The sequence below is a fragment of the Esox lucius genome, chromosome 2, assembly GCF_011004845.1.
Source record: "Esox lucius isolate fEsoLuc1 chromosome 2, fEsoLuc1.pri, whole genome shotgun sequence".
Classification (NCBI taxonomy): Eukaryota; Metazoa; Chordata; class Actinopteri; order Esociformes; family Esocidae; genus Esox; species Esox lucius.
In genome coordinates, this window is record NC_047570.1 from 20,179,871 (window position 1) to 20,197,341 (window position 17,471).

General features: G+C 38.4%; 1 protein-coding gene across 1 annotated transcript; it reads right to left on the reverse strand.

Annotated features, from left to right (window-relative positions):
* Positions 1 to 708: 708 nt before the first annotated feature.
* Positions 709 to 14,876, reverse strand: tssc4 (tumor suppressing subtransferable candidate 4). Its single transcript, XM_010890483.5, has 3 exons — positions 14,783 to 14,876; positions 7,584 to 7,632; positions 709 to 4,272 (listed from the first exon to the last, which is right to left on the reverse strand). The coding sequence occupies exon 3, from the start codon at positions 4,203 to 4,205 to the stop codon at positions 3,276 to 3,278; it is 930 nt and encodes a 309-aa protein (XP_010888785.1). The 5' UTR covers positions 4,206 to 4,272; positions 7,584 to 7,632; positions 14,783 to 14,876; the 3' UTR covers positions 709 to 3,275.
* Between the last annotated feature and the right edge of the window lie 2,595 nt (positions 14,877 to 17,471).

The following is a 17,471-nucleotide window of genomic DNA, read 5'->3' on the forward strand; positions in this document are numbered from 1 at the left end:
CCCACTGAGGTGACACTTCTGGGAGGGGGTGGCCCACTGGGGGACTCCTATTTAGCCAGGGTCTGAACATCATTCAACAAAGCAGTGTGTTGGATCAAGCCTAACCACTGTTTCCTGCAATTGCTGTATCAATAAAGGTTCAATTTCAGTATTCAGACTTTTCTCCATAATTTGTGGTAATTTCCATGACCCTAACCCTAAAGTTTAAGGATTAAGCAACGTGGAGAACGTTAGGTGTGTTATAATGGCCATACATCACAAAACCCTGAGAGGCCTTATTGTAATTAGGATATTAAAAAAAGTGGTCATTCTTGTGGTATACACCATTCTATAAACCTGGTGGTGTGAATTCTGAATACTGATTGGCTGAAACCACAGGTATGCCATCACATACGTTTTTCCTATTATTGTGTTGGTAAGCAGTTCAACAAAGCAATAAGGCATCTTGGAGGTTTGTGATATATTGCCAAAATACTACAGCAAAGCACTGTGTCCAGGCACTCTGCGATGCTTCGTGCCTTAGAAAGCTGCTTAGCTGTGGTATATTGGCCATATACTGTACCACAAAACCTTGTGCCTTATTGCTTACACATACCACAGTTTTCAGCCAATCAGCATTGAAAATGTTTATTCACATTTGAATACAAACAGCCATAAAATATACATTACAATAGCTTACTGTCCAATAAGTTATACATTACACAAGTGTGGTGGAAAACTTCATTTAATAACTCAATTTCATTTACATTGCTTTGAATAAATTCCTATCGGGACAACCTATTACATTAAAACCACTTGTACAATCCTGTCAATTTAAAAAAAAAAAATTAAAACAGAATGCAATGATGTGAAAATCATTTAAACCCTATATTTAATAGATAATAGTGCAACGACAACATGCTAAATGCTATGTTGATGCTAGCAAAACATTTGAAAAAAGCTGGGTCAGGGGCAACAAAGGACTGGGAAAGATGTGTAATTTTAAAGAAAAACCTGTTTGAACATCTCACAACTAATTAGGTTGCTGGTATCAAATTCAAAATGGGCATGTATTTTTCCAAAAAACGATAAAAACATTTAATATGTTTCGTACTATTTTCTTCTATTCTTTTTTTGCAGATCAGTCATTAATGTCAACCAAGTCAATGGTGAATACTGTCATTACTAGCATAATTTATTTTCCCTTTTTTATCCTAATGCGTTATTTCACACTCAATCACAATAACTCACACAAAAAGACACAAAATACAGACATACAAACACAATACTATACAAGTGGTGCGTCGTCCCCTTGCTTTTATATCTGGGAGATGTGAGGGCCCATGCTCCAGGAAAAATACAAAACACGATCGGCACGTGGGTTGGTGCACCTGTCTCCAGTGAGAATGTAACAATGTGTGCAGTTGGAAATCCAGTACATTTGTCTGACTGACACTCTACAACCTCCCCGGACCTGGAAAGCACCACATCATTGTGCTATTTGTTCAGCACAGAGGATTGGTGGATGTAATATGTCACAAGTACTTCTATCATGTGTTATAATAAAAAAGGTGCACCACCCACATGCCGCAAAATCTGAAGTCCCGCAGAGCACAAGCCAAAACCAACACCGGACTACAAAAACTTGGTGTGCAACAAAAAAACATGTTGCCTTCTTTCTCAGTAGAGTAAAAATTTTTCATTACCAGCAGCGATATATTGCTTGGTCTTTCTATGATTTTTCACAACATATTTGAATCTATCAAGGCTCAAGGCGTCCACTGATGCAGTCTTTAAAATGTATGTTTTACCAAGGAGAAGAATCATGTTTTCAATTGACTGAGCATTGCTTCTAAGGGCACCCAATATGACTCTCAATAAACTAACTTCCAGGGTGACTCAGTGACCCAATAACCAATCTTGAACTTGGATCCAGAATTTATTGTTTCTGTTTCATCCCTATAAAATCTGCACATAATCTAGGCATTTTTTTGGTGGCCAGAATTCTGTACATCAATTTGAACTGAAAGGCTCTCTGAGACACATCAATAGTTGTCAGGGGATTAGAATATCAAAAATATTATCCCTAATGTTTTGAATACTGTATGGTGCCGCAGTAGCCAGATGGAAGATACATTTTACAGTTTATTTTAATCTGGTTTAACCATGCATGGTCTTTAATAGATGGGTGACCAGGAGATTCTTTGCTTTCTAGAGTTTAAATTTTTTCTCTCCATTTGTCTGGTATGGCTGCAATGAACAGATTATACCTCTCAAGTGAGCATGTTGCACCATATTCCTGTTTGAATTGCTCATGAGTGGTAAGTTTCCCATCTTTGTTCGTGATGTCTTTAAGAAACAAGATACCCTTCAGGTACAGTTTGTCAATGAAAATTGGCTTATTTTCAAATTAATATATTTGAGTTTAGACATATAATTTGGTGTAAGATTTGTTCAAGCTATTCAGGAGGATGGAATTGGAATTGTAACCAGCTTTGTATAGATTCCTTCATAAAGGTGGATGTTTCAAATAATGCAGCATTGTCTAACAGTTTAAAATGGCACACTTTAATCTGCAACATGGCAAGAACCCGTCTTTAAACATGGGTATGGGTCTGTCTTACTAGTCTACTTGAGAACTAGTCTGAATTCAGATATAGTTTGGTATAATTGAAGCTTTAAGTGACTTGATTCAAAGCCCTGATTAGTTTGACCCCACCCCTTTCATATTCATTATATAAATGTTTGTTTTCTTTTATCTGGCTTACCATTCCAGATAAAATAAAAAATTCACAGGACTTAAAAACAGACTCTCCCGGCATAGGGAGTGTCATGAATAAATGTGTGAACTGGGATAATACGAGAGAGTTGACTAGGGTAACCTTGCCATAGATCGTTAGATGCATTCCTGTCCAAGGTTTTAGTATGCGATCGACCTTGGTAATATTCCTGTAAAAGTAACAAGAAACAAGTTTTTGGGAGTAATACCAAGGACAACCACTTCCCCATCGGTCCATTTGAAGTTTACATAGATATGATTGAATATAAGGTTTAAATTATATGCATCTTTGCATTCTGTTTTTATTTATATTTTACACACCGTCCCAACATTTTTGGAAAAAGTGTCATATCTTTTAGTAGGAAAAGTTCCAAAGAATAATTCGAAACCACTCGCCTGATTAGACAGACAGGTGGACATTTTACAGGTAACCAAAAAATACTTCCACATGCGGGGTCCACAACTACTTCCAGAGGACATAAGTGGCACTGTATGAGGTCATGCATGTGTAGTACTCTCAGTTCTTGTCTTTCTCTGAAGTCTTACGAAAGTTTTTCCGGTTGACCTTCCTATTTATGATGAAGCCAATAGGCGTCTGATCTTTTCCATCATTCAGTGAACCACTCTCTTCATCCTTCACCAGTGTCCATTTCCTCTTCTTCTCACTTTCCTTTAGGCGATGTGGTGAGATTGCTCCTAGACCTATACCCTCCTCTTCCTCCTCATCTAAGTGAGAAAGGCCCATCCATGACTTCTTGGGTTGGTCAAGCTTGTTTCCCTCCGGATCACAATCCTTCAGTCCCCGACTAGGCTTAGAAAACACAATCTTATGCTCTGAGCTGCTGCTCAGGCCCTGATTGAAAGTAGGTGTAAAAGGCTCCTCAGGATCTTCTGCCATAACACTCTTGTTCTTCTGCAGGCTTTGTATGTATTGCTGAGCGACCATTTTATTTTTGTGGTCACTGGTCTCTGGCACATCCTCCAGGCTGTAGCGTGTCCAGCGTTCAGGGTTAACCAGGTAATCTGGCACTCCTCCTTTGCAAGTAGGTTTGCTGACAAGTTTTCCAACGTTCTCTTGATACTTCTTTCCAGTTGGCATCAGTGGATGTGGAGGTGGACATGTAAAGCTGCCATCAATACCATTGTCTAGGCCTATGTGGGATGAGGCAAGCTTAGCGGCACTCTCCAGGCAATCAAAGATGCTTTGGCTGCGGCTGGAGAAGCTTGAGCTGCCACCTGTCAGACTGAACGCTGGTTTCTTGGGACCAGAATTAGGAACAGAGTTCTGGTGCTCTTCATCATCAGATGAGGAGGACAAGTCTTCCACCTTTGGGTCTATAGACACATTACATTCGTCTGGGTCAGAGTCAATCAGAGAGAGATCATCCTTCAGTTTCATAGTATCACTGGACAATGGACATGCCCTGTCCTCCTCTTGCTCACACATTGTTCAAGTGCTTGGGTCTGATTCCACAGGAAAATGCAACAACTTGCACAGTCAAGGGATCAAGAGCCTGGAAAAGTAATAAGGTTGAGTAAGCAAGTGGTAATTGAGACACAGCAAGCATTATTATTATTTACATTTTTAAAGTGAAACTATGACATGCAGCTCTGGAAAACATTAAGAGACCACTCCTAATTTTTCTTAAATCAGAATCTCTACATGTATGGCAGCCATTCCATTCCAGTGTCTGTTAAATTCCAACACAGGTGCACCTCATTTCACTTAATGAAGTACTGATTAGGTGATTACCTGAACCAAATCTAATTTAACGAGGACATTTAAAAAAAAAAAACACTGCTGTGGTCATCACTATCATCTTGCAATAGGACCAGTTGGATGGCAAAAAAAGTGCAAGTAGTACCTCAAAGGTAATTTGAATAAAAAAATAACTATTTAGCATGACAAAAGAGATGAAAAGAAGAGCTTTGAGTGAGGGGGAAAAAAAGGATTAAATTCTTGCTTCCATTCTGAAATTTCAAAAGACGGCGGTTCATAAGAACAAGGTCATTGGGGAAAACAAAGCCACAGACTGGCAGAGGGCGAAAACTACTGTCCACTGACCGAGATAACCATCAATTGACTCAAATGTCACTCAACAACCATAGGATGACATCAAGTGACCTACACAAAGAATGGCAAACAGCAGCTGGGGTGAAGTGCACAGGTAGGACGGTTCATAACAGGCTCCTAGGGGCAGGGCTAAAGTTGTGCAAAGCTAGAAAAAAGCCCTTCATCAATGAGAAGCAAAGAAGAGTCAGGCTGAAGTTTGCAAAAGACCGTAGGGATTGGAGTAAAGTCATCTTCTCTGACGAGTCAAATTCAGCTTTACAAATCACCTGGTCATCTAAAGGTTAGACGGAGACCTGGTGAGGCCTACAAGCCATAGTGTTTGGAATCGGGCAGATTTGTCTTTGTGAAGGACGCATGAATCAAGCCAAGTACTAGTTTATCCTGCCAGTTCAATCAAGGTGTGGATGGAGGACCACCAGATCAAGACCCGGTCACAGCCAGCCTAATCTCCAGACCTGAACCCCATTGAAAACCTCTGGAATTTGATCAACTGAAGATGAAGCCATCAAACAAAGCCGAGCATCCTGACACCCAACAGCAATGTGACAGCCTGGTGGAGAACATGCCAGGATGCATGAAATCTATGAGTGATCAGAGTTATTCCACCAAAAATGTAATTCTGAACTCTTCCTAAGTTAAAACATTAGTATTTTGTTATTGAAGAATGAATGAATTTTTGAGGTCTGAAAACAATGCATATTTTTTTGGTTATTTTGACCAAAGTTGTTCCCCACAAATAAATTTGGAATTTGGGTGTAATGTTGTCAGTAGTTTATAGACTAAAACAAAAAACTGTTCATTTTACTCAAACACATACCTATGAATAGTAAAACCAGAGAAACTGATAAATTAAGAGACAGATGCAAAAAAAATCCAGAGTTATAGATGCAAAGTGGATACATTTCTGCAACAACTAAAAGCAGGATTTAGCATTTATATTTGTTCTTGTGAAGTGAAAATTAACACAAAGAAGTTGGGCAATCCAAACATAGACAGCCTAAGAATAACATATGCACATACACTGTCTGTGAATAAGAACAAATCCTTGTACAGTGGGGAGAACAAGTATTTGATAAACTGAAGATTTTGCAGGTTTTGCTACTTACAAAGCATGTGGAGGTCTGTAATTTCTATTATAGGTACACGTCAACTGTGAGAGATGGAATCTAAAACAAAAATCCAGAAAATCACATTTTATGATTTTTTATTAATTAATTAATTAGCATTTTATTGCATGACATAAGTATTTGATCACCTACCAACCAGTAAGAATTCCGGCTCTCACAGACCTGTTAGTTTTTCTTTAAGAAGCCCTCCTGTTCTCCACCCATTAACTGTATTAACTGCACCTGTTTGAACTCGTTACCTGTATAAAAGACACCTGTCCACACACTCAATCAAACAGACTCCAATCACTCCACAATGGCCAAGACCAGAGAGCTGTGTAAGGACATCAGGGATAAAATTGTAGACCTGCACACTGCTGGGATGGGCTACAGGACAATAGGCAAGCAGCTTGGTGAGAAGGCAACAACTGTTGGCGCAATTATTCGAAAATGGAAGAAGTTCAAGATGACGGTCAATCTCCCTCGGTCTGGGGCTCCATGCAGGATCTGACCTCGTGGGGCCTTAATGACGATGAGGAAGGTGAGGGATCAGCCCAGAACTACACGGCCGGACCTGGTCAATGACCTGAAGAGAGCTGGGACCACAGTCTCAAAGAAAACCATAAGTAACACTACACTGTCATGGATTAAAATCCTGCAGCGCACGCAAGGTCCCCCTGCTCAAGCCAGCGCATGTCCAGGCCCGTCTGAAGTTTGCCAATGACCATCTGGATGATCCAGAGGAGGAATGGGAGAAGGTCATGTGGTCTGATGAGACAAAAATAGAGCTTTTTGGTCTAAACTCCACTCGCCGTGTTTGGAGGAAGAAGAAGGATGAGTACAACCCCAGGAACACCATCCCAACTGTGAAGCATGGAGGTGGAAACATCATTCTTTGGGGATGCTTTTCTGCAAAGGGGACATGACGACTGCACCGTATTGAGGGGCGGATGGGGAGATCTTGGCCAACAACCTCCTTCCCTCAGTAAGAGCATGGAAGATGGGTTGTGGCTGGGTCTTCCAGCATGACAACGACCCAAAACACACAGCCAGGGCAACTAAGGAGTGGCTCCGTAAGAAGCATCTCAAGGTCCTGGAGTGGCCTAGCCAGTCTCCAGACCTGAACCCAACAGAAAATCTTTGGAAGGAGCTGAAAGTCCGTACTGCCCAGCGACAGCCCCAAAACCTGAAGGATCTGGAGAAGGTCTGTATGGAGAAGTGGTCCAAAATCCCTGCTGCAGTGTGTGCAAACCTGGGCAAGAACTACAGGAAACGTATGATCTCTGTAATTGCAAAAAAGGTTTCTGTTCCAAATATTAAGTTCTGCTTTTCTGATGTATCAAATACTTATGTCATGCAATAAAATGCTAATGAATTACTTATAAATCATACAATGTGATTTTCTGGATTTTTGTTTTAGATTCACTCACAGTTGAAGAGTACCTATGATAAAAATGACAGACTTCTACATGCTTTGTAAGTGGGAAAACCTGCAAAATCGGCAGTGTATCAAATACGTGTTCCCCCCACTGTATCGCTTTCATTGAAAAATCTCTGTGACATTTAGCTAAGTAGGCTATATCTTTGGGTTTCAATTCCAATATAACAATGACATTCGCTCCTAATTGCTTAGCAAATGACTTACCTCAAGTCTGGTGAAGTCAACATACACCTGTAATGGTACTCCTTCCACTCTGAAGACACACAAAGATACACATTAAATGCTATGCACAGCAAAATCTGCAATTTGAATTTAATCAACATTTAAACCAAAACAGGTGTATTAAGCATCACCAAATCAGTATCATTGCTTGTTTCATGTCACGGTCTCATTTTATTACATCCAAGGATATGCTTTTTATATTTTCACCAGCCCTAATTATGTATATAGCCCATCACCTGTCATTCCAAGATTCAGCAAGCAACTGATCACAGTTAGCTTAATCGTACCGCTGTGATCAGTAAGTCAACCATTTGTACAACATTTTTCAGAGTGCTTTCATAACACGATGCAAAAACAAATGGGGTATGAAAAGTTTCTTGTTCTAAAGCTTGGTGCAGTTGCAACACTTGCCACAGACAGACCCAGCGGCAAGCGAGGAATATCGTTAACGGGGAAGTAGCTAGCAATGATAGAGATTGACTAGCTACTACATAATGGTCAAAATATGGTGTTTTTCTGATTTTAAATGGAAACCATGTGTAAATGTTGATCAAGTAGAAATTCAATCTTCAGCAAAAGCTTAAACATACTTATTGAGGAGTGTTATAAAAAAAATACATGCTACTAACAGTTTATTGAACTCAAGTGAAACAAACAGTTACAGGTATCATACGATTTAAACAGTAACATGAATCTAGTATTTATAATATACAATTTCCTTTCACAATGCACACTTTTATATGGAGACAGAAATCTATCAAAATGTTGTAAACGTATAAATAGCGAGTCAGAAATAAAAACTGTGAGTCACAAATTGGTGACGCAACTTTCAAATAAAAATCTGTCAACAAATATGCACTTTTTTGTTTCACAAACATGTTAAAATCCAAAACCAAATAATTGTTAACAAAAACAAAGGATGAATATCAAATAAATGTAAAAATGTTTTATGTTCAAACATGTCACATAATTTGTTGTCTGCATTTTACAAATTTGTGATTAGGACCTCTCACTTCTGGTTATGCTTATTCTCCAGAACCCATACACTACGATTCAAAAGTTTGGGGTCACTTAGAAATGTTCCTTGTGACATCTTGTTCACATGCCATGGCTATCAGCAGGGCTCGAAATTAACGGTGTCCCGTCGTCCTGGGGATGTTTTTTTTTTTTTTTTTTTTTTTACGGTTGATAAAAAAATGTGACGGTTAAACACAGACTTTGGAACGAATGCTCGACAATAGCCCAAAAAAATACAGATGAAATCATCGTATTTAGTTTAAATGTCCATTAACTATGAATAACTAGGACACATTACAAGCACCGGAATGCATTCATCGGGAAGATGGCGGCGCATCGAGTAAACACCATTCTCAAATGTGCACTTGATGCAAGTGTTTTTTGTAATGTGACGGATGGATATATTGACACATTTTAATGGGGAAAAAATTAACTATAGTAGTGTTTCATAATCTTGGTCCTTGGGACCCAAAGGGGTGCACGTTTTTGCCCAAGCACTCACACACCTGTTTCAAAACGTACTCAACCTATCATCATGTCCTTCATTTGGATCAGGTGTGTGAGTGCTTGAGTGCCCTCAATCGGCCCAGGATTGGGAAACACTGATAGTCCAATAAACATTTTGTAAAACAAATAGGAAAGAAATTCAGATTTCAATGGTAAATCAGGGAGTCTTCAAAATAATATGCTTTTTTTCTATGGTCTGATTTTTGCTATGGGCTATAAGAAAGCTAAGGTTATGTAAAATGTTGAAGTTTGAAACAAAGATGCCTGGCTAGGCATTGTTATGTAATTATTTCGGTTATGTAAATGAAGAGATATTAATCATATTAATATTAATCATCAATCATCATCATAAATCATTATATTGTTGGGCATTTATGCATAAAGTAGATGGGTATAGTGCTCAATAATACTACCCAAATTGCTGCTAGTCTACAGGACTCTTTTTTTAAACTGCTGGTAGTGTACAGTGTTATGTAAAGTGTTGCTTATTTTTTTTGTCTGGCTATATTTTTCATATATATTATTCTTCTTAACTCTCACACCGCAGTTGTCATGTCAGCTGCCCTGTCACAAGAATTTCATTGTGCAGGATGAAAATGTGTTTGGTGTATTTGACAAATAAACCTTGAAACTGAAACTTGAAAGGAAATGTTGTATGCAGACTGAGGCTGTGTGTTCCGGGAGTTGCTATGGACATTTTTATCTGTATCTACATGACCAGTCTTAGTCTGATCTAGAGGTGGGCAATATAGACAAAAAGAAATCTCAATATTTTGGGCGATTTTGACGATAAAGATAATTAGACAATATCCTTTAAAAATAAAAAAATTTAAATCTGAGTTACTTAATCAGTGATGATAATAATGGGCACAATGTTGAATGAAAATTTTTTTTGTTTATTGTCTTTAAAATGTAAGTATTCAAGTAAAAAAAATTCAAAGACACACAAAATACTAATTGAACTAGTGTAGGAACATTGAACTCTGAGTAAACATTCCGTTGTACACCTCTGCTGTAATGTAAATTGTGCAGCATACAAGCAAGATGAAATCATAACAATAAACAAAAAGTCTGTTCTGTAACATATTGCACACAACCATGTCCTTATGGCCTTATTGCCTTACAACCTATGGCCTTATTGAACAAATGCCTAACTTCAAGTAATGCACAAAGATTACACAAAAATAAAAAGGAAAATCTGCCCAAAAGGTGCACTTCCAAATCAGATTATCTTAAATAATAGAATATATTTATACATGCTAACAAATTACTTTAATGCAAACAAAGTCCAAAATGTATAGACAAATAAAAACACACAGGCATGGACAGATGCTGGAACTTTAAAGGACATTATAGGCCAACTGCTCATGGTTCGCATGTACATTTACTTCAAATGATGAGCCAAGAACACCAGTCTGTCCACAGTGTCAGGTTTAAGTGCAGCCTGGTGACATGTTTCAGCACTGGAGGAAATGTATGCCCTTTCTGAAGGGCTGCTTGAGGCAGGGATGCATAGATATTTATTAGCAATTTTCCCCAGTCTGGGGAAATGTACTTCTTGTGATTTCCACCAATCAAGTGGATTAACATCATTGTATCAGTAAGTAGCTCTTGAGCGCCAATGGCAGTGGCCAGTGACTCCTCTCCTCCGACTTAGTTTTTTTTTAAGTTACTCCCAAAATTATTTTTTGCTGCCTCCCTGGTGTCATCACCCCCACCACTTGCTCCACATTCTGCAGCTGTAGCCATAGCTGCCGCAGTTGAGGGGCCTGGGGTAGGGCTGTCTTCCACTGTCATAGCCATGAGTTCAGGGGTAATTGTTGACGCAATCGTTTTAATCGGGTCATCATAACTGTGACGGTGTGGATGCCAAACTTAACAAGTCATCCACACAGTCTTCTTTGTACTTGGTGTTCAGGTACTCCAGGATGGTTGTTTTTAATTTGTTTGGTTAGTTCTGTGTCATCAGATTTCACTGCCAAGACCTCAGAGTTGAACACTGCCAAGACAGGTTTGAGGTAGGACACTGTTACAAGTTGCTCACCACAAAGAGCATCTGTAAACTCTAACAGAGGACCAAGCGCTTTGCTCACTGATTCTAGCACATCAACATCCTACCATGTTGGAATAAGATGCCTGCGCTTTTTGTCTGCATCCAGCACATGAAGAATGGCCTTTTCTTGCTAAATAAATCTCTCTATCATGCGCCGTCTTGAGCCACATCTTGTTGGCGATTCTGTGATGAGTTTATGCTCTGGGAGCTTCAACTGATCCTGGGCATCACAAAGTGCTATCTTCATTTTCCAGCTATGGGAAAAAGCTCCAACGACCTTCTTGCGAACTCCAATGGCTCTGTCTACTCTAGGATCCCTCATGCTCCTCTCTGGAAAACATTTCATATTTAGAGAACACCATTTAAAAATTCACCGTTTAATAATGTGATGTCCTTGTCAGATATGTTGGTCTAATAGTAGCCTACCTTAACACTAAATTTGTATGCATTTGTTTATTGCAGTGTAATTACTGTTAATTTAATGCAGTATTAGTTCAATTGTAAATTTCATACAGCTAGTACAAAAGCGTTGCCTATTTTTGTTCCTTTTTGGAAAGAATAATTATATTTATCATTCCAACAAACAAAATAACTTTCACATAAACTGCATTTTATAAAAGCAATCAAAGTAGACCAATTACCAATAGCAATATGGAGTCTGTGCCCAAAACACGGCAGCCTCGTCTAGCTGTTAACTCAGAGTGCACTGACAACTTTTACACAGCTGTTCGGGGTCATGCAAACCATACAATCGTCCCTCAGCGACCATGATGCCAGGGCATCCTTTAGACCTTCAGCAATGATGTCGCCTGATTGGTCACCTGGGAAGTAAGATGTTTGCAAACAAAAGTGCTGAAGTAGCCAAGATTCGTCGATGAAACGGTATGGCTCGGATGTTCTGCTCGACCATAAATCTGTAGTGGTTGCGAAGTTCGGTTCAGCGACATGAGTCATATAAATTGGGCAGGGCAGTTGAGCTGAAATACTTGACTTGACACTGTATATCTGGGGTCTAGGGTATTCATGAGTTCTATAAAGCCCTCTCTCTTCACCAGCTGACTCGGCAGCATTTCTTTTCCTATAAACTTGGTGATAGCATTTGTAATGTCTTGCCATCTGTTGCTTTTCTTATAGTAAAGGTACCTTTCTGCTAAACGACTCTGCTAAAGTTTGCTGAGTGTGTTGTGCAGCAGGTACCTTAGCCTATGTCGGCTTTTCTTGGCAGCGGAGTCTCAAAGCTTTTCACTCTTGGTATTCCTTGCTATGGTTGGTTCGCAGGTGGTGAAACAAGTAGATTGTCGAGGCAGTGGGTGTCTGCATGTTGTCTTCTTCTGTCAAATGTTTTGCCCACGTTAACCAGTGCTGCGGTCATGCGCGGTAACGCATGAGATGACGAGACCACATAAGCCCAATAGCGATCATGTGACTTGCCTTGCTGCAGCCAAGGGCTTCTGCTGCACACACCTCTGATTTAGTGAGTGTGTTGAGTTTCAATGCGTGTTTTGAAATGTTTTTTTTCAAAGTAATTTAAATACTTGATAATGTCAAACACACAACACAACAATCAAGATATTACCTAGTCTGAGCATAGTTTGAAAACATGAACTTACTTTTCTAGCTAGGTACACAAATCTGTTTACAAGCTGCCCAAGTGTATGGTAGACACATTTGAGCTATGATCAGGTAAATACATATGGTGCTGGCTGACGTTATTGTTAGTTACAATAGGATAAAAATGTGGGTGACGCAGAGAAAGTGAAACCTGTGGAACACACGCTTTTTAATAGGCTATATTGTGGTGTTATGTTGTTTAACCGGGCAGATAGTTGTGGAATAGAATATCTCAACATCATCTCCATGGAATATTATGTAGTGTAAGTTAGAGTTCAATTAATAAATTAAATAATAAATAACTAAAATTTGGTTAATTTAATGTCAACTAGTGTCAGAAATAAAACTAATTTAAAAGAGTTGCAAATGACCTAAAGCTATTTTGTTTTTTCAAAATGTAAAAAAAAAATCAAGTATTCTAATTTTGGGATGGGTCAAGTTCAGTTTGGGATGGTTGAAATTGCACTTCGGGAAGGTGCCAGGACAGTGAGGAAAAAAGTTAGTCAATCAGCATTCGAACCACCCGTTTTATGATTTACTCATCTTAATCTGATATACTATATACACTGGTCAAAAAAATTTAAGGAACACCATCTGAATTTAGGGGTGTACTGTATGCCTTTACTTTATACAGGAGAGAGGCTGTCATAACAATAACACTGGTCAGAAAAGTAGGCAGAGCGATGGAGAGAGTCCAAAAACTAACAGGTAAGATTGTGAGAAGTATTAATTCAAGGCGGTCTATAGGAGCAGATTGGAATACTTAAAGCTGGACTAACATGCCTGACTGATATGTTACCAACATCATTGTAATTTGTGTCATTTTAAAAGATGCACTCTGGTTACATTATCATCTATCTGAAATGCCTTTCCAGCTGAAAAGTCCCACCATGCCAAAAAAATAAAAAATCACAACATCACACAAGGTATAATTTACCACTGCTAGTTGGGACTATTGCATGTTATGAAATCTCTAGTTTCTAAGTCAAACTGATGGGAATATTCACACTGAACACTTGAGTCCTATCAAAACACATAGAACTACATATTAAATAGACATATTGGTGTGATACATTAACATTCACACTGTATTCAAACGTGCTACCCATATCAGAGTCACTACTACACCCTTGGCCAGGACAATGCCTCATGTGATCAGGGTGTCTAGGCAGTTCCTAGATTAAGAAGGCACTGATACCATTGACTGGCCCTCACATTCCCCAGACCTGAGTCCAATTTAGAACCTCTGGTACGTTATGTACCAAGTAGCGCCACAGGCACTACTGGAGCTCACTGATGCCCTGATCAGGGTCCCTCAGGACCAGATGTTGTAGGGAGTGCATTCAGACACGTGAGGGCCATACACACTACTGAGTTACAATATGAGTTGCCGAGATTAAATTCACGCAAGTTTGGAACAGCCTGTGATTTCAATTGTTTACTATGATTTTGGGTGAGTTTGAATCCAGCCCTCAATCGGTTGGTGAGTTTGGTTTCCATTGACCGTTGTTACATCATTTTCGAATAAAAAATGTAAGCCTACAGCACATATTTTGATCTTTAATATACTGTATTTCATTCCCGTTGTGTGATTTAAGGGTTCCCTATATTTGTTGGTTTGGTAAACATGCGAACTGAAATTGGACCATCGTCACTGTAGTTAAGCCAGCTAGCCTTTATCAAAATGTAGGCCTACACAACATTGTCTAGCCACGTTTGAGTATTGATTGTTTAACCTGTTTGCTTTGGAAATCGACGCTGGACCGACTAACAAGCCTAGCCAGCAGCGTCTGTATGGTTAACTAGCATTATAAAACGTTAGCTGTAATAAATAGGGTGGAATGGAATGTGAAAAGACATCAACTACACACATGCAATCGATGCCTTAAATACATCTTACGTTGCGCGCTTTAAATAAGTTACATTACTGTCGCTAGCTACTACATAAACATTCAAAATTAATGTATGACAGACTTAGAGCTCACTGCTTTACCTGCAGGCTGGCAACGGTGGGTCAGATGGTGGGATCTGTATATTGTAGTAATCGGGGTCAATTGAAACTGGAGGTACCGATTAGCACCAACGTATCAGCGTCTTGTGAGCAACATTAAAGAAACACTTCCGGGTCATGAAAATAATAAATCTTTCAAAATAAAAGAGACCAACGTATTACTTCAAAACTGAGATCAATTGAGTTTATTGTTTAAGAAAATGTACCTCTCAAAACATTGACAACAATTCAAATATTATCATATTTAGGAGTAATTTCGATATAAAGTGGGTATTAAAACACGTTCCAAGGGCAAAATTCAGACAATGCCAATGACTGAATATGGAATACATATTGCCTCATAGCGCATAAACTGTTGAATATTCCACAGAGAAAGCAATGTAGGAAATGTTCAGGAGAATGTGTAGAGTAAGACAAACCTATTTAATCATGGGGAATGGTGTGCTACATCTAGCAACACAATATTTCCACCCCCTGTTTTTCCACAATGTAACTCAATGGATATGAATTACATATTGACTCATACAGAACAAACTATTCTATAGGCCGCAGTGAATGTATTGTAGGAAATATAGTATTTGCTGTCTCCTTGAAATTTCCTACAATACATTCACTGCGGCGTATAGTATTTTTTTTTCTGTACAGGGCAATATTTATTTGATATCCTTTGAGCTACATCGTGGCCAATAGGATCTAGGATGTGTGGAGTAAAATGCCAGCAACAATTACAAATACACAGTGCCCCTTGATTTCTTTGAATATATTTATTCCATCCAATCTCCTGAACATTTCCTACAATACATTTTTACAATATACACTAAGCAAAGTGTCAAAATCGATCCATTTAATATTATTAAAATCGCGTTTTACCGCGGACTTCTATTTTGAAGGCAAAATCCGAAAACCGGAAGTCTTATTTTTGCTACGGAATCTCTAATGTTGCCACCATGACGCTACAATCATAGACATAATATTATGTCTATGGCTACAGTGATTAGCAAAATTAAAAAACACTTCCGGGTCACTAAAATTAGAAACATTTCAAAATAAAGACGGCCAAAAATACTTCTACCTCTCAAAACATTGATAACAATTCAGATCTTAATCATATTTAAGAGTAATTTCAATAAAAAGTGGGTATTAAAAATTCAGACAATGCTAATGATTGAATATGGAATACATATTCATATTGAATTCATTGTAATTAGCGTCTTAGAATCCGTAGCAATAACATGACTTCCAGTTTTCGTTTTTTGCTTTCAAAATAATAGTCCAAGGAATATATTTTATATGAAATTCGTCCTTGTTACAGTTTTGCAGTGTATAGTGTAAACATTTGTTAAAAGGAATAACTACATCGTAAATAGAAATTAAAAAGAGTTACTAATGAAATAATACTTTACATTTAAATCTCTCTCTCTCTCTTTCTATCCCTCTCTCGATATATATATATAGAGAGAGAGGGATAGAAAGAGAGATGTATAATTATTTTGGCAATCAATTGTCATTCAGCAGATGCCCTAATTCAGAGCACCTTACAGAAAGCCCATGTATTTTCATATCATTCTTGTTGATTTGCTGGAGATAATTGTTTTTGGACAGGGACTCTGTTATACACTCAGCGACACTATATTATCCACTCCAACACACAATGTGATAAGTGAGTATAGTCAAAATATGGTGTCAAATCATGTAATTACGAGTGTTGCTGGCATTTTACGCAGCCAGATTAAACTGATGCTAAGGACTGGTTTAACGCTTTGGGGAGAAAGAATTGTTTTTTTTTGTGTGTGTGTTATCGGGAATATTGCTTCTGTGATATTGATACTACATGGTTGGCGATGTGTTTAGTCTACAAGTTTGAGTTGTTAGCAGTTGCATATGCTCCTTTTATCAAGCAGTGGCAAATACAGCACAATATTTATAAACATCACTATCCATCATAGCTGTAGTCTAGGCTACTGGAATACCAACATGCTGCCAATCTTAACGCGTTGGTTAGAAAACCGCGTTGGTTAGAAAACCGCCTTGGTCGAACTAGCCATATTTTCCATCTGGAGTTCGGTTTACGAAACAGTTGTAAGTGCCAACAATTAGAATTTCGATTACGACGTGAGCAAAGTCCGTCGTTTAAATCGAATAACACAAAGCGCAGAACGCTCATAAGACCATGGATAAGGTAAATTTAAGGTAAACTTAAGACCGGCGACTGATTTTTATCATAAAAATCACCAGTTTTCCGGTTTCTTTACCGAGGTGATACTAGTTATATATTCGAGATTCAACAGATTTTCTTCCGTCCAGGCTCTCTCCCACATTTAGGGACCGAGGTAAAATAGGAAACTAGGTAATTGCCGAACTGTCAGAAGACGAATATGGTATCATTATGGACTCTTATCAACATTAAACATGCTAAATATTATACCACATTGGAAATCAAATGTGGTATAATATTATACCATATTGTAAAAAAGATCTTTATTGATTTATCACTACTCAATCAAGGGAAAAACATGTATTTCTGTATTTCAATAATATAGAGTTCCTATGACAATCTTTGAAAAATATATTGAAGAAATACTGAATTAAAGGTGTTTCTATTGATATATTGATTATTAATAAATCAATAAAGAGTTTTTCAACCAAAACAAAGCTTGATCAAGTAGGCCGG

What these genes read in the sequence shown, in the direction of transcription:
- tssc4 (XM_010890483.5), bottom strand. Translation starts at nt 4,205, where the DNA reads ATGTGTGAGCAAGAGGAGGACAGGGCATGTCCATTGTCCAGTGATACT.